The following is an 18502-nucleotide window of genomic DNA, read 5'->3' as shown; positions in this document are numbered from 1 at the left end:
TCATGAGAAAGACCTGGGACTGAGTATTTTGCCCCAATGTAACACCTACACAAAACAGCTTCTCAATTTTAAATTTCAGATATAGTTATTGTGAGTATTGATGATGTGCAAATATCTCGTTATTGTGACATTACCTGCTTACACCCCTGCTTCAATAAGAGTTCAGACTCTGTTCCTCTTCTCCAAGAAAGAGGAAAAGACAATAATGGAGGCAACTGAGGGAAAAGTGAATGATTAGCACATTCACAGCATTGTTTCACCAATCCCTCTCCTATCAAGGGATTGGTGCACACAATTTGCTCTCAGCAAATCCAATCAGGCGTGCAAAAGTACGAATATGAGGCCTTTCATAAAGAAAGTCAGAAAGGAACATGTCCTCATGTGTACCGCACCAAATAATGGTTTCTTTGCTCACCCTCAATTTAAAAATTCATGATCAGCTGACCCAAACTAGCTAATTCCTGGCTGTAGTGACTGAGTAGCATTGCACAGGTTTCCTTTAAAGCACGTGGATTAGGCCTCCCCTTTCTGTGCTTTCTGGGCCTTTAAGACTGTCACTCACTCGGCCATACAGCTAGATACACATGGCTTGCAAAACATAATGCGTGCCTTTCCTAAAGCAATTAGTATTGAAAATCAAAACATGGCACAATTTCCCCATAAGTGGCAGTTCTGTAAAAACAAGGCTTTGCAGAAGGAAAAAAGGGAAGCAGCGACTGAGATTTTGTGGAAGGATCCGCTGAGGTCCTTTAAGAAGATTAGAAAGAGACAGGAAACCTGTGGGGGGAAATCTCTTTGTTTCTGCTGAAGCGGAAGGAACATTTCTAAACTAGCCATTCAGATTCTGGAATGATGGGGCACATTAACAAAAAAAACAAAACATTTGTTTCAAGGATTGGGGCTGTTTTTTGTTTTCAAAGTTAGACCCAAGACTTGCTTTATTCCAAATAAAACAACAAAAAGATTCTTAAAATTCAGAATATTTGATTGAGGAACACCTGAAGAGAAGGGAAGGGATAAAAACTGCCACTGTTTTATTCTGTAGAGATTCTCAGTCATCCAGGTCATGGTTGTGCCAAAAGTGCTTATTTTTTTTCAGGAGTCAACTGGCCTTTCTTGTTTTTTTCTTTGAAAACGTTTCGCTTCTCATCCAAGAAGCTTCTTCAGCTCCGACAGGATATACTCCATGACCAGCTGTCTGCAAGGAGTATAAATCCTTCCATTCCCCACTATCCTGTCAGAGCTGAAGAAGCTTCCTGGATGAAAAGCAAAACGTCTTCAAAGAAAAAACAAGAAAGGCCAGTTGCCTCCTGAAAAAAGTACCTTTGGGACACCACTGTTTTTTATCATCTTCAGTTCACAGTGAGCCCTGTGGCTTAATCCTAATTACAGAGTATTGTCCTCGACTTATGACAATTGTTGAGCAAGGTGGATAGTCCCCGGTTGTACGACCTTTCTGCTACAAGTCATTAATCAAGTCACTGTGATTGTTAAATGAATCACTTGGTCATTAAACAAATCCAGCTTCTCCCATTGACTTGGCTTGTTGGAAACCAGCTGAGGAAGTCACAAAGGATGATCGTATCACCCAAATACCTGCCGGTTGACAAGTGCTTGAATTTTGATCACATGATGGTAAGGAGGCTGCCATAGTTGTAAGTGTGAGGACTGGTCATGTCCGGTTTTTTTCAGTGCTGAAAGGTCGCTAAACAGACAGCTGTAAGTCGAGGACTACCTCTGCGTCTCCTATGCTTTGTGTGATTTCAAACACAGAATTTGATTTTCTTAATGTGGGAGATTTCCTCATAAATGTTGCCATCATCTCCCTTTTTATGACTCTTTCCCAGGAACATCATGATCTGCTTAATGAAATTTAGTAAAACAGAGTCATGTTTTCCCTCCACCTTCCAAGAGAAGCTCAAATGGCTTCAGATACGTTGTGCAATGTGGTACATCGTATTCCGCTCATTCATGCCTATTTTGGAGGACAACCCAGGCTTGCTAATGACAGCCTTGGCCGCTCCCTGAGAGCTCCTGTGAACTTGCCAGACGTCCAAAGGGCTGTTTCTACAGTTTATAAAATGCAAGCCTAAAGGGGAAAAAAAATACCAGCTTAATATAAACAAAAACTTGCACACTTTAATCAACTACAAATATGCAGTGCCTTGGTCTAGAGCAGCCTGCCACGCTGAATTAACCTCCTATAGGATTCTAATCAAGCATGGAAACACCTTTATTAAAAATAAGACACCAACTGGTTACAGGCATTTTGATAAGGAGTATGCATGAATAAATAATAAGGAAGCTGTTGCATTTCGGAACTAGAAGGAAGATATACAGGGACGCATGTCATAAAATCAAGATACTGTTTTATAGGATGTGTGGCTTGTGAAAATATTTTTCAAAAATATTTATTTTGTGTTGTACCTTTCCAGACATTTATGAACAATCATCACACTCTCCAACAGCAGCCATTTTGTGAGACAATTATTATACTTATATAATTATAATTGACTCCAAGTAAGTCTTCTACACACAAAAAGTTATCTATTGTTACTCTGTATATGTGTGCACGCATGGGCGTAAGTTACTGTAATGTTAAAAAACAGTGGGACAAAACTATAATCAATCTCAGAAATAACTATTTTTAAATGGGAGAACTTGAAATGAGACTGTTATCACAGAACAGCTGAACTATTTTTTTAAAAAACTGATCTACTAGGGCGAGAGGAAAATTCAGAAGGTTATACTCATAAACTCACTCCGCAACCAAAATCCAGAAAAGGTTTCCCATTACAAATTGCCATAATTTTTGCATTTTATTTCTCACTTACATTGTTACTCTATTAAACATCTCTTTGAGACATATGAAATATAAATAATTAAATATAGTTTGTACTCATCACAGTAATTCATGGTAACCTTACCCAAATCTGTCTTTAAAGCTTCCTTCAAAGAAGCCACAAGAAGAAAAAATTACAGTACCTTGCCCTTTCAGATCCACAATTATCCCAGATCTGACTAATAAGCACAGAGCCTAGTTGGGAGCCATGATGGATTTCCCCTGAATGAAAACTTGGACTAAAAAACGGTTTTACATTGAAATGCTCTTTAATGGCTATTTCTCTGGTTTTTAAAACTGCCCATCTCCTCCCAGATGTGTGCAAATATCTCCTTCTAGTCTAGGAGAAAGAATATACCTAAAAGTCGGTAAGAACTGAAAAATTTGCAATGTCCATTCTGTAACGGCACTTCTGAAGATTGTTTCTTTGTGTGAAATGACTACATTTTAAATTGCAGTGATAACTGGCTCTGCTTTTATTCACTTCTGCAGCACTTAGGGGAAATCGAAGGAGGACATTAAAATGTTCGACTCCTTTATAGGTCAAGCTGCCTAGACAGCTTAGTTGCCGGTTCACATTCCCAATAAAATGTTAGAATCCACATGGGAGGCCATTTAAAATAGCTCTTCTATATAAAGTACAAGATGAATTGAAAACAAGGGCCAAGCCATCAGGAACACTTCCAAGGATGCCCCAACAGATAGGAGGGGAACAGCAGCAAAAGCTAACATCCATTAAGTCCTGACCACAGTTCTATGCTTAGTCATCACATATTAACTTTAATCACATTTGCCATAGTTATATTTCCAATTAAAAACAGAGAAGAAATAGCAGTCTTCTGAATGTAAGATGGCGGTGAAATAAAACGATTATGTTAAAAGCCTGCTTAAGCCTCTTAATTAATTAGGTCCCTTAGAGTGGAGAAAAACAGCCGCAATAAAACAGCAGGCCACTAAGCAGATACAAACCACTGGCTTTTCTGCTGTTTCTACTTAGAATTTTGCCCAAAGGAAAATCATGTGATTTTTGCTTTAACGTCACCTTCAACTAAAAGCAAACCTTCTCTCATCAGAGGGTGAAACTGCAAGGCTGTATAAAGTAACTGGCACACATAACTAGCTAACCTCTTTAGACTACTGGTTTTGCCAAGAGCAATGTTCTATTAAAGCAAAAAGATATTATTTTTAAAAAGTTCCCTAAACAATGCCTCCACCTCACAACCAAAAATAAAGCACGTGGCCACCAGACGTCATGCCTCTTAATTTTTAATAACACAAGTCTTCTATGCTTTGGATTAAAATCTCAGTATTATAGACACTATTGTCTAAACATGGCCAAATAATTTTGTTCCAGCATTGCAGAGCTAGGGTAAGATTTTAAAACAGATGCCAGTTAAAGTGATCAGGGAGATGACATTTTAATCTCTTTACAACAAATCCACTCAAGCGTGTGCTTCATTTTCCCAAGCAGGTGTATCATTATTTTGCAATAGAAAATGCCATAAACTGCCAAGGACAGAATTGGCCCAATATAAAACAGTAATAACTTTGTAAAGCTGACCATGCTATTATAAAAATCTATAAAAATTGTAAGATGCTTCCAAGCTAGAGAGCAGAACAAGCAAGTTCAAGGATGAAGATTACTTTCTTGTGAAATGAAAAAAAAAAAAAAAGATTCCTGCAATATTGTTAAAGAGAAAACTCTCAAAGGGATTCGAGATGGTTCAGTTAAGAGCACATCAAAGCTAGGTGTTATCAATACATCACCCTTATTTTTAAACACTCCCTCACAAAGCAGACACTGTCCCAAACACGTTTCACCAGAACATTTGCAACACTAGCCAGATAAGAAACAGACTAAGGGGGTGAGAGGGGCTGGAAAGTATCTGCTTCTCATGAGGGGCATCTGAGAATACCTCCTACCAATGAACTCTCTCTTCAATGCAGCAAATACATCTGCAATTAAAACAAAAAAATTAAAATACACTGCCAGCTGCATCTCACTGGGCTGGCCTGGATTAACTTTAAAACCTAATAAATAAAGCAGCTACATCTGTTCTGTGTCCAGTACAAACAGGACAGACCCAGGGGCTTTCCAAAGAAGTGATAAGGGATAATATGGCAGTTCTGAAACACGTAAGCTACTTCCACAAGCCTATTGTAACCTACATTGCAAAGATAAAGAGAAACATGGGAAATATTTGACGTTTCACAAGACTGCTGCTCTTTCCTTCCATTTTGCAGAGCTAGCGTATCCAGTAAAAACCGGACGGCAGCTCTAAAGATGTGTCACATGCACATTCCCAGAGCTGCTGAGCTAACGATTGATTCAAAGATTAGTCTAATCAAACATTAATCTGCGGGGTTAGAGACAAGAGGTCAGCATCTACGTTACTCAGCTAAGAAACTAGTCTCTCTGTTTTAGAAAGACAAATTTCTGGCTCTAATTACTTAGTGGATTGAAGGTTGTGTGTTAACTGATACCCATTGAAGCAGTAGTTGTTTATAAACTCGATTATGTATAAACAATTGAAAGGAAATATGGCCAACCTTTATGAAAATGGTTATTAAAGCTTTTATTTTTAAGAAGCACTGCTTCCTCCCCCTTTTTCTTTGTTGTGTAATTGTTTTTTTCTATTTCGATCTGTTTTTTTTTTCTTTGGAATTAAAGGGGAATTGACAATCTACAGTGCAGCACAATGCCAGAAAAAGAGGCATATGGTTTAAGAAGCTAACAGGTGTCATATCTTTTCTGCCTGAGGGGATATGTGAAAATATATGGTCTTCACAAATATGTGCCAAGCCACTCTTTGTCTTCTTCCAAGTAAACAGAAAGCATGTATGAAACAGCCCTAGAAATCTCAAAGAGAGGTCTTCTGTCAATCAATTTTTCAGCAGCATTTGAACTGTGGAGGGGAGGGGACAGGGAGAACGTGAAACAAACAGAAAAATGACTCTGAAGGAAGCAAAGAAAATCATCTCGGGTATGTTAGGAAATCATTAGATCACAGATTAATAAAGTTGTTTCTAAATTTTCTAAACTGTTACATCGTTGATTCAGTTGCATTAAGTGCTATCACCTATGGTTTGTCAATAACATCACTTGTGATTCTTTATTGTTGACTCAAATCATACAGATTGTCCTCAATTTGCAACTGGTTGCTTAGTCATCAAACATCTGACAGACCTACGTAGGGGATATTTATGGCCTGGATTCAAAGGTCTGATGGTTAACCCCTCCACACTCACATGACTGCACTGTGGGCGCTCAATAACTGGGTCATGTTTACACCAGTTTGCAGAATCCCAGAGTTGTGAGATGGCATTTTACCATAGTTTTGTCAAAAAAAACAACATTTACTTTCATTTTTCGCAAACCTTTGCTAATAGTAAATCTGGTTCACTTAACAACTGCCTCAAAAGAGGCTGCAAAATCAAGTTGGTCAGGGGCCATGGTGGTGCAGTGGTTAAAATGCAGTATTGCAGGCTAATTCTGCCCACAGCTAGTTGTTCGATCCTCACCAAAGCTCAAGGCTGACTCAGGCTTCCATCTTTCCGAGGTCATTCCATCTTTCCGAGGTCATTTTCCGAGTAAAATGAGGACCTAGATTGTTGGGGGCAAATATGCTAACGCTGTAAACTGCTTGGAGAGGGGCTGTAAAGCACTGTGCAGCAGTATATAAGTCTAAGTGCTATTGTATGACCAGTCTGAGTTATGACTGGATAGGCTCCGTTATGGTCATCTGGAGGACTAGTTCTAAACCACAGATTTCAACTTCTTTTGGCTAATCAATTCCTCATTGTGACCTTTCTAACTAAAATGTAAGAGATCTCAGATGCAGATTCTACTTCAGACTGTTTGTGGGCATAAACATCAGTGCTTTTGTAACCTGCCAGTGCTGTAAATGTCTTCCAATATTACAAAATTACTTATACTGTGACATGAAGATATCTTATTGCAAATTTCTAACACCTCAGATATAAAACCAGGAATCTTAAGCACTGGCAGATGTTTCAATCATAGTTTGTAAAGGTTATCTGGATAGGCCAGCATAGAATTTTCTAACAATAAATCTTTCAACCCTAAGTGTCTGGGTTCCAAGTAATACACCCATGGCAAACAGAACTCCAAGGCCAGCAGGTTCCTCAAAGAACAAGTTTATTGGATATATCATGTTGGCACAGACTGGTGAAAACTGACTCTAAAAGTTCTCGAAGTTTTCATCTAATTAAAAGTTTCCCCCCTTTCCCAATCAGTCATATGGTCCAATCAAGGTGCTGCCCGATTGCTTGGAAACTTCACTCTTTTTCAGCCACTTATCTGAATGTCCTTGGTTCGCAGGGGAAACTATTTTGTTTTGGCTAAAAAAAACCCAGCTATCTCTATTCCCTCCACCCTATCCCTCTGCACCATTGTGGCAACACTTAAGCCTCCAAGGTGGCCTCAGTCAGGCCAGCTTCAGAGTTGACACTAAGTATGAATTCTGCAAATCTATCCCCCACTGGTTTCACTGTATGATCCAGAACTCTTAATACGAATAAAGAAAGAGCTAAGGCTTGGATAAGTGAACCCTTGGCCATCTCACAAAAGATATATGGCAAATGTGACAAATTAAATATTGCGTGGGCAAAATTACAACAAAGAAACATGTGATACTGCTATAAAATGAACAGATACAAATGGATGCTGCTGTTTCATTGCACAGGACTACTCCCATTTCTCAATCCACTTTGACCGTCAATGTTAAAAAGTTATTGTGCAATATAATTAATGTTGTAAGTTACCTTGAGTCAATGAAAGCACAACCATCATTTTAAGTTTTAGATGTACTTTAGAGTGTTACACATGTCTAAGAACAAGAGCAGAAATGTCAGCTAGAGATTTTGAGAAACCCTATGAAACCTTTAGAGGTATGTAAACTATTTTTGAGGCCAATCAGCTGTTTCAAACTTGAAAGGAGTTAATTCTAACCTCACTGGAAGTGTTTCAACCTCAACAAATTTTACACACCCCTAGAAATAACATGCTAGGTTTTTCAGCATCGAACAGGCTCTATAATCTTCTAGAAGCCATACTATTTAAGTAAAATATTAAAAACCAAGCTACATTTTTACACATTCTGAAATTTTAGAGAGCTTTATTAGATTATCTAAGTTCAGACTTCCAGGGGAGGTATGGTGAGTTGAAGCATAGCTAACAACCTGTGGAAAAGACCAATAGCAATAGCACTTAGACTTATATATCGCTTTACAGCCCTTCTAAGCAGTTTACAGAGTCAGCCTTCTTGCCCCCAACAATCTGGGCCCTCATTTTACCCACCTCAGAAGGATGGAAGGCTGAGTCAACCTTGAGCCTGGTGAGTTTCGAACTGCCAAATTGCAGGGAGCCGGCAGGCAGCAGAAGTAGCCTGTAGTACAGCATTCTAACCACTGCATCATGACTAGTATCGTCGTCCTGTTTTATTCCCCTCAAACACATTTCTCTCCGTATCTCATACCTTTATCTGCATAAGTCAATTACTCATGATTTGCAGTATTAGCCCAATATTGGAGGTTCACACCTGTCAATGAGCCAAAAACATACAATTTTTCTTTGGTTTACATCTTTTTCAATTAAGCATACAGTAAAGTATTTGGAAGAGTGTGTTTTGTGCCAATGCTGCCACTGTGATTTCAATTTAAATTTTACTTGAGGAATCTCTCCTCACAGTCTTCCTTGCATGGGAAAAGTAGATGAAAAGTCTTGAGGGAAACAATATTAGTCTTGTATATCCTCTGAACAGTCCAGAATAAAAAAAATCTTTACACACAAAAATCTACATGCCAGAGAGAAGACGTAAGTTTCCTTGTGTACTATATTTTATACTTGGCATTTTTTAAAATATTCATTTCAATGTTTCAATTCATTAAGACACGTTATTGCTACTTGTAATTATTCATAAAGTCCTGACATATAGTCCACTACAGTATATTTGGTTTTTCTCCAAGGGTAATTCTAGCATGCATTTTATGAGTGGGAGGCTGGTGGGAAAAATCTCTTTAAATACTGAAAATAGTCTGGAAAATAATTATATTCAAATATAAAATACAAATTTTGTTAAAAACCCTCCCTTCATTTCATAACTTTTAAAAAATATAAATACCTTAATATTTAAGCCAATCAGAAAAGAATCAAATAGCAAAGCAAGAAAGCTATAATAAACGAGCAAGAAAATGTTCTTAGTAGTCTAATATAAGCAACAGCATTTGTATTTTCCAGTCTCTCCCATCTCGTATATGAATGTATATTCTCTATGCATGGAAAACCACTCATACATATTTCAACTACTTCCCCTCCTTTTCACCATTCCCATGCTCCTGCACAAGGAAGAACTATATTCTCTTCCTACACAAAAAGTATGTGAGATACTAAATCCTCTGGCCCCCTTATCATGAGCTCAGTATCTCCGCACTGCTCTTCCCTATATTGCTTCCCACATACAGCTAGGTTTACACCAAATTACTATCTATCTATTTGTATCCCACCTCTATTATTTGTACAAATAACTCAAGGCAGTGAACATATCCATCACACCTTCCTCCCCCTAATTTCACAACTACGAGCCTGTGAGGTGGGTTTTGGCCACCCAAAATAAACAATACAGTGTAACACACTTGTTTCCCACAGTAGGCTGAAGCTCACACTACACAATTCTAATTCACCTTGGTGTGCTGCCTAAAAACACAATAAATACACAATATATCAGCTTGGGCTAGACTCCTACTTCACAGCTCTCCATTACTGTAATAGAGGAGGGGGATTTGGTCCCTTCCCCATTAATGGAGGGTATGACTTTCCTCACCAACCACACCAGGGACCCTCTTGCCCAATCCCTGTATAACCCTTCAGAGAGCTTCTCCAACTCAGCCCCCGCTCCGCCCATGAATGTATGAGGGATGCTCCCCCTCCCCTCATTAACACGAGGAACATTCTTTCTCCCCAAAATGACCCCCCCCTCCCCTCATCTTGAAGGGGAGCTTTTCCTTCCCATCCAATAATGTACAACGAGGCCCCCTCCCCTCATTAACTTGAAGGACACATTTCCCTTCCTCAATAATGTATGGGGAGGCCCCCTCCCCTCGTTATCCTCAGGGGGGAGACTTTCCCCCCAACAATAATGCAATCCCTTCATTAACACATGTGCAGGTGCTTTCCCTCACCCTCATTTTCCCTCCTCCCAAAAATGTATAAGAGGAGCTTCCCCCCTTCATTAACTTGAGGGGAGATTTCACCAATATTGTAGGAGCCCCTCCCCTCACTATCTTGAAGGAGACATTTCCCCCCCTCAGTGTATAAGACCCCCTTCCCCTCATCATCTTGAAGGGGAGATTTTCCCCTCCCCAGTAACACGGAAGGGTCCCAGCTCCCCTTGTCCTGAGTGGGACATTTTCTTCCCCCAATGAGGAGCCCTTCCCTCATTAACAGGCAGGAGGCAGTTTCCTGCCCATTATCTTGAGGGACATTTCCTCCCCCATGAAGCATGAGGAGCCCCTCCCTCATTATCCCGAGGGGAGACATTTCCTCCCCCATGAAGCATGAGGAGCCCCTCCCTCATTATCCCGAGGGGAGACATTTCCTCCCCCCATAAAGTATGAGGAGCCCTCCCCTCATTATCCCGAGGGGAGACATTTCCCTCCCCACCATAAAGCATGAGGAGTCCCCTCCCCTCATTATCCCGAGGGAGACATTTCCTCCCCACCATAAAGCATGAGGAGCCCCCTCCTCATTATCCCTGAGGGGAGACATTTCCCTCCCCCATAAAGCATGAGGAGCCCTCCCCTCATTATCCCGAGGGGAGACATTTCCCTCCCCCACCATAAAGCATGAGGAGTCCCCTCCCTCATTATCCCGAGGGGAGACATTTCCCTCCCCCCATAAAGTATGAGGAGCCCCCTCCTCATTATCCCGAGGGAGACATTTCCCCCCCCATAAAGTATGAGGAGCCCCTCCTCATTATCCCGAGGGGAGACATTTCCCCCCCATAAAGTATGAGGAGCCCCCTCCCTCATTATCCCGAGGGGAGACATTTCCTCCCCCCATAAAGTATGAGGAGCCCTCCCTCATTATCCCGAGGGGAGTCATTTCCCTCCCCCCATAAAGTATGAGGAGCCCCTCCTCATTATCCCGAGGGGAGTCATTTCCCTCCCCATAAAGCATGAGGAGCCCCCTCCCCTCATTATCCCGAGGGAGACATTTCCCTCCCCCATAAAGTATGAGGAGCCCCTCCTCATTATCCCGAGGGGAGACATTTCCCTCCCCCATAAAGTATGAGGAGCCCCCTCCTCATTATCCCGAGGGGAGTCATTTCCCTCCCCCCATAAAGTATGAGGAGCCCCTCCTCATTATCCCGAGGGGAGACATTTCCCCCCCCATAAAGTATGAGGAGCCCCTCCCTCATTATCCCGAGGGAGACATTTCCCTCCCCCATAAAGCATGAGGAGCCCCCCCCTCATTATCCCTGAGGGGAGACATTTCCCTCCCCCCATAAAGCATGAGGAGCCCCCTCCCCTCATTATCCCGAGGGGAGACATTTCCCTCCCCATAAAGCATGAGGAGCCCCTCCCTCATTATCCCGAGGGGAGACATTTTCCTCCCCATAAAGCATGAGGAGCCCTCCCTCATTATCCCGAGGGAGACATTTCCTCCCCCATAAAGCATGAGGAGCCCTCCCTCATTATCCCGAGGGGAGACATTTCCCTCCCCCCATAAAGTATGAGGAGCCCCTCCCTCATTATCCCGAGGGGAGACATTTCCCTCCCCCCATAAAGCATGAGGAGCCCCTCCCTCATTATCCCGAGGGGAGTCATTTCCCTCCCCATAAAGCATGAGGAGCCCCTCCTCATTATCCCGAGGGGAGACATTTCCTCCCCCATAAAGCATGAGGAGCCCCTCCCTCATTATCCCGAGGGAGACATTTCCTCCCCACCATAAAGCATGAGGAGCCCCTCCCTCATTATCCCGAGGGAGACATTTCCTCCCCACCATAAAGCATGAGGAGCCCCTCCCTCATTATCCCGAGGGGAGACATTTCCCCCCCATAAAGCATGAGGAGCCCCTCCCTCATTATCCCGAGGGAGTCATTTCCCTCCCCATAAAGCATGAGGAGCCCTCCCTCATTATCCCGAGGGAGTCATTTCCTCCCCCCATAAAGCATGAGGAGCCCCTCCTCATTATCCCGAGGGGAGTCATTTCCCTCCCCCATAAAGCATGAGGAGCCCCTCCCTCATTATCCCGAGGGGAGACATTTCCTCCTCCCCATAAAGTATGAGGAGCCCTCCCTCATTATCCTGAGGGGAGACATTTCCTCCCCCATAAAGTATGAGGAGCCCTCCTCATTATCCCGAGGGAGACATTTCCTCCCCCATAAAGTATGAGGAGCCCCTCCCTCATTATCCTGAGGGGAGACATTTCCTCCCCATAAAGTATGAGGAGCCCTCCCTCATTATCCCGAGGGGAGACATTTCCCCCCCATAAAGTATGAGGAGCCCCTCCCTCATTATCCCGAGGGGAGACATTTCCTCCCCCATAAAGTATGAGGAGCCCCCTCCCTCATTATCCTGAGGGGAGACATTTCCTCCCCCCATAAAGTATGAGGAGCCCTCCCCTCATTATCCTGAGGGGAGACATTTCCTCCCCCATAAAGTATGAGGAGCCCTCCCCTCATTATCCTGAGGGGAGACATTTCCTCCCCCCATAAAGTATGAGGAGCCCCTCCCTCATTATCCTGAGGGGAGTCATTTCCCCCCCATAAAGTATGAGGAGCCCCTCCTCATTATCCTGAGGGGAGACATTTCCTCCCCCATAAAGTATGAGGAGCCCCTCCTCATTATCCCGAGGGAGTCATTTCCTCCCCATAAAGCATGAGGAGCCCTCCCTCATTATCCCGAGGGGAGTCATTTCCTCCCCCATAAAGCATGAGGAGCCCCCTCCCTCATTATCCCGAGGGGAGTCATTTCCCTCCCCATAAAGCATGAGGAGCCCCTCCCTCATTATCCTGAGGGGAGTCATTTCCCCCCCATAAAGCATGAGGAGCCCCTCCTCATTATCCTGAGGGGAGTCATTTCCTCCCCCCATAAAGCATGAGGAGCCCCTCCCCTCATTATCCTGAGGGGAGACATTTCCTCCCCCATAAAGCATGAGGAGCCCCTCCTCATTATCCCGAGGGGAGACATTTCCTCCCCATAAAGCATGAGGAGCCCCTCCCTCATTATCCTGAGGGAGTCATTTCCCTCCCCCCATAAAGTATGAGGAGCCCCTCCCTCATTATCCTGAGGGGAGTCATTTCCTCCCCCATAAAGCATGAGGAGCCCCTCCCCTCATTATCCTGAGGGGAGTCATTTCCCTCCCCCATAAAGCATGAGGAGCCCCTCCTCATTATCCTGAGGGGAGACATTTCCCTCCCCCCATAAAGTATGAGGAGCCCCTCTCCCTCATTATCCTGAGGGGAGTCATTTCTCCTCCCCATAAAGCATGAGGAGCCCCTCCTCATTATCCTGAGGGGAGACATTTCCCTCCCCATAAAGCATGAGGAGCCCCTCCCTCATTATCCTGAGGGAGTCATTTCCTCCCCCCATAAAGCATGAGGAGCCCCTCCTCATTATCCTGAGGGGAGACATTCCCTCCCCCCATAAAGCATGAGGAGCCCCTCCCCTCATTATCCTGAGGGGAGACATTTCCTCCCCCATAAAGCATGAGGAGCCCCTCCCCTCATTATCCTGAGGGAGTCATTTCCCTCCCCATAAAGCATGAGGAGCCCCCTCCCTCATTATCCTGAGGGGAGACATTTCCCTCCCCCATAAAGCATGAGGAGCCCCTCCCCTCATTATCCTGAGGGGAGACATTTCCCTCCCCACCATAAAGCATGAGGAGCCCCCCCTCATTATCCCGAGGGGAGACATTTCCCTCCCCCCATAAAGCATGAGGAGCCCCTCCCTCATTATCCCGAGGGGAGACATTTCCCCCCCCATAAAGCATGAGGAGCCCCTCCTCATTATCCTGAGGGGAGACATTTCCCTCCCCCATAAAGCATGAGGAGCCCCTCCCTCATTATCCTGAGGGAGTCATTTCCCTCCCCCATAAAGCATGAGGAGCCCCTCCTCATTATCCTGAGGGGAGACATTTCCTCCCCACCATAAAGCATGAGGAGCCCTCCCTCATTATCCCGAGAGGAGACATTTCCTCCCCACCATAAAGCATGAGGAGTCCCCTCTCCTCATTATCCTGAGGGGAGACATTTCCCTCCCCACCATAAAGCATGAGGAGTCCCCTCCTCATTATCCCGAGGGGAGACATTTCCCTCCCCACCATAAAGCATGAGGAGTCCCCTCCTCATTATCCCGAGGGGAGACATTTCCTCCCCCATAAAGCATGAGGAGCCCCTCCTCATTATCCCGAGGGAGACATTTCCCTCCCCCATAAAGCATGAGGAGCCCCCTCCCTCATTATCCCTGAGGGAGACATTTCTCCCCCCATAAAGCATGAGGAGCCCCTCCTCATTATCCTGAGGGAGACATTTCCTTCCCCCCATAAAGCATGAGGAGCCCCCCTCATTATCCTGAGGGAGACATTTTTCCCCCATGAAGCATGAGGAGCCCTCCCCTCATTATCCTGAGGGGAGTCATTTCCTCCCCCATGAAGCATGAGGAGCCCCTCCCTCATTATCCTGAGGGGAGTCATTTCTCCCCCATGAAGTATGAGGAGCCCCCCCCTCATTATCCCGAGGGGAGACATTTCCTTCCCCCATAAAGCATGAGGAGCCCCTCCCCTCATTATCCCAAGGGGAGACATTTCCTCCCCCATGAAGTATGAGGAGCCCCTCCCCTCCCTCATTATCCCGAGGGGAGACATTTCCTCCCCCTAAAGTATGAGGAGCCCCTCCCTCAGTACCTTGAAGGGAGATGTTCCCTCCCCAAAATGTACAAGAGCCCCCCTTTTTTCATTAACTTGAGGGGAACGTTTTCCCTCCTCCGAAGAAAGCACCGTATGGGGAGCCCCTCCCTCATTCTCTTGAAGGGAGATGGTCCCTTCCCAATAACGTGGAAGGCCCCCTCCCCTCTTTGTCTTGAGGGGGGCATCCCTCTCCTCCCCAATAACGAACGAGGGGACGAACCCCTCCCTTCCTTCCTTAACTCGAGGGAGGCAAGACCTCTTCCCTCCTCCAGGGACGCGGAGACCAACGAGCGAAAAAGGCTTCCTCGCCCTACCCGCTTTAGGAAAGATTTCTCTCCCGCACCAACCCACGTTCTTCCTCCGGAGGGAGACCAAAGAACGCTCCCCTGCTTTCAGGAGCCCTTCGGATATGGAAGTGGCCCCGGGGGCCCGACTCAGATCAGCCTTTCTTCTGCCCTACCTGCTGCCGAGGCGCCTCTGAGAGCGCAGAGCAAGGAGCCCAGCGTCAGGAGCACGATCCCGGCCGCCATGACCGACCCTCCGCCGATGCCTGGCACGATTTCACACGTCCGAGCCGGTCTCACTTCGTCCGTCTGAGGCGCTTATAGCCCTTTCAAGGGGACGAAAAGGGGCGAGCCCACAGGGCGCCCAAGCCAATAGCGGACGAGCGAGAGGAGCCTCCGATCTCACTATTGGCTCAAACTCCTCGGAGTGACGCGAAAGCTGGTCCACTCAGAATTCGGGAGCGCGCGAGATTCCAAAGGGCGGGGATAAAGTGGGAAGTGTATGAGACGGTTTTAAAATTATAGTCATGAGTCGCAGCCAATCACGGGTGACGACGCGGTCGGCCCGGCTGATGATTGGACGCTGGCGGAGATGAAGAGATTCTGTGGTATATGGGGCAACCCAGGAAGAGCGGCGCCAAAGGAAGCGATCAGAAAAAGTGAGATTGAGAAGAAAAAGCCCTCGGAAAAGAGGCCGGCCTTAAACCTTTATAACGTTCACGATTTGGCGAGACAAACTAGTGACCTCTACGCTATCACATACGCCGATAGGCGGTCGCAATAGCAACCGCCAATCAGGTTCCTGACCATTCTCCAGCGCTGCCCAATCAGTGCATGGCGACTGTAGACTGATAGCAGCCCAAGCCAATCAATGTCCTGTAAAAACGTATGTATGCCCATACAGAGTACTCCCGCCTATCAATGGACGTTGACGGCCAACCACAAGGCGAAGAACTAGCGGCTCCGCCCACTCTCCATCTCTTCCGTTTACTTTGGGTCGTGCAGAAGGACACGCGATTGTTAAAGGCGCCGCGTTGACCTCGCTGGAGGTTATTAAGCATAAGGGCGTGTGGGCGGTGTGTGTGTGTATGTGTGTGTGTGTGTTGCGTAATAATCCTTGTCCTGCTTGCATGGAAATTATGGCGCAATTAATCGTGAAATCACACTTCCATTAATAAAAGCAGCTTATGCCAGTGAATAGCAAAGAAACAGGTTTTAGATGCATAGAAAAAGCCCAATGTTCGCTAACCATAAAGGCTTCGATCGGTGTAAAAGGAATTATGGTTTCATCAACCAGCTCAGTCTGAAAAGTATGTAGAAGAAACAGGAAACTCCAGTTGCCTCCTGAAAAAGCACTTTGGGGACAACCGATACCTGGATGACTGAGAACCTCTACAGCAGTGGTTCTCAACCTTCCTAATGCCGGGACCCGTTTAATACAATTCCTCATGTTGTGACTCCCAACCATAAAATTATGGCTTGGTTCCTAAGACCAGGGGTCTCCAACCTTGGCAACTTGGACTTGTGGACTTCAACTCCCAGAGTTGAAGCTGGCTGAGGAATTCTGGGAATTGAAGTCCACAAGTCTTCAAGTTGTCAAGGTTGGAGACCCCTGCCTAAGACCATCAAAAATATGTGTTTTCCAATTCTGTGAGGGGTTGCGAGCCACAGGTTGAAAACCACTGCTCTACAGACTTTGAACTATGCAATTTGGAATGGACACCCTTTGAATGGGGTGGGAGTAGGAATGGGTTTCCAGAGGAAAAATTGCAGACTCCAAGAACCATTTGCACTACTCAGGTGGCTCTGAGGACACGGATAACCTCCAAGTAGCCTCAACAACTCTCTAAAAGGATGCAAATGACTAGCTGCCTGCAAGGGGTATAAACCCGTCCATTCCCCACCATCCAGTCAGAGCTGAAGAAGCTTCTTGGATGAGAAGCAAAATTTCTTCAAAAGAAAAAAAACCCAAGAAATTCCAGTTGCCTCATGAAAAAAGCAGCATTGGGGCAGCTCAGTCTTAGAAAAGTGTAAAAAATCAAATGATAAGATGCATCCAAGAAGGAGAAACACTTTCAAATGACTGACATTTCAGAGAGCTGCTGTGTTTAGGAGCAGTCTACCCCTACTCACCTGCTCTCACAGACACTGCTTCCAGACACTGAGCAGCTCAAGACGGAATCCAAATCTTGTTTACAAGAAAAGCACGCAAGAGGTTCTATCCCTCTTTGCCTCCTGCTGAAGTTAGAGATTAAGCCAATTTATGTCAGGTTATATATTTCTGCACAAAATGAAGCCCTGTTTGTACAGGGGATCCACGACTTAGGGCCAAAATTGAGCCCCATATTTGTGTTGCTAAGTGAAGCATTTGTTAAGTGACTTTTGCCCCCATTTTATGACTTTTCATGCCACCGTTGGTAAGTGAATCAATACAGGCGTTAAGCTAGTCACACAGTTGTTAAATTAATCTGGCTTCCCCATTGACTTTGCTTGTCAGAAGGTCTCAAAAGGGGATCCCATGACCCCAGGACAATCAAATATGAGGCAGTTGCCAAGCGTCTGAAAGTAAATCTTGACCATGGGGATGCTGCAATGGTCATAAGTATGAAAAACGGTCATAAATCACTTTTTTCAGTGCCGTAACTTTGAACAGTCATTAAGTGAACTGTTGTAAGTTGAGGACTACCTGTACATCAAGACCATTTTTATTTTATTGCTATTTATTTGCACAACTCTTTCATAACAGGAGAAAAAAACATCTATTTCCCAGTTTTAGCAGTGGGGAAAGTTCTTATTAGCACAAACCGTTTGGGGTTATAAGGCAGCAAACATAACTGGCTTCACATATTCTTGCCTAAGCTATCTTTAAAACCTGATTTGTTGAACAACCCAAAACAAGCTGGGCTTACAAGCCACTAAGCCCAATCTATGGATTAGACCACAAATTTCACACGTATACATTATGGTTGAGTGTGATGCACGAGTCCCGGTCATAACCTCCAGTTTTGGTCACCATATTATAAAAAAGATGTCGAGACTCTGGAAAGAGTGCAGAAAAGAGCAACAAGGATGATTACGGAGCTGGAGGCTAAAACGCACGAAGAACAATTGCAGGGATTGAGGGAGACATGACAGCAGTCTTCCAGTATTTGAGAGGCTGCCACAAAGATCAGAGGGTCAGCCTATTTTCCAAAGCACCTGAAGGCAAGACAAAAAAACAACAGATGGAAGCTAATCAAGGAGAAAAGCAACCTAGAATTAAGGAGAAATTTTCTGACAGTGAGAACAATTAATCGGTGGAATGGATTGTGACTGCTTCATCACTGGAGCCGTTTAAGACAGCCACTTGTCTGGAATAGTATTAAAGTCTCCTGCTTGAGCAGGGGTTGGACTAGAAGACCTCCAAAGTCCCTTCCAACTCTGTTATTTTGTGTGGCAGGCATTGCA

General features: G+C 44.8%; 1 protein-coding gene across 1 annotated transcript in view; it reads right to left on the bottom strand.

Moving 5' to 3' along the window:
• The window catches only part of BSG (basigin (Ok blood group)), a 35931-nt gene extending 20565 nt beyond the window's left edge, over nucleotides 1-15366 (bottom strand). Inside the window, exon 1 of the mRNA XM_087922697.1 lies at nucleotides 15232-15366. Within this exon, the coding sequence (XP_087778823.1) occupies nucleotides 15232-15301 (70 nt within the window). The 5' untranslated portion in view covers nucleotides 15302-15366. The remainder of the gene's footprint in view (nucleotides 1-15231) is intronic.
• Between the last annotated feature and the right edge of the window lie 3136 nt (nucleotides 15367-18502).

This window comes from Pseudonaja textilis, chromosome 1, assembly GCF_049901715.1.
Source record: "Pseudonaja textilis isolate UNSWEBS1 chromosome 1, rPseTex1.2, whole genome shotgun sequence".
In the NCBI taxonomy this organism is placed as follows: Eukaryota; Metazoa; Chordata; class Lepidosauria; order Squamata; family Elapidae; genus Pseudonaja; species Pseudonaja textilis.
The sequence above is the reverse complement of the archived record's forward strand: the minus strand, read 5'-3'. Positions and strand labels throughout refer to the sequence as shown.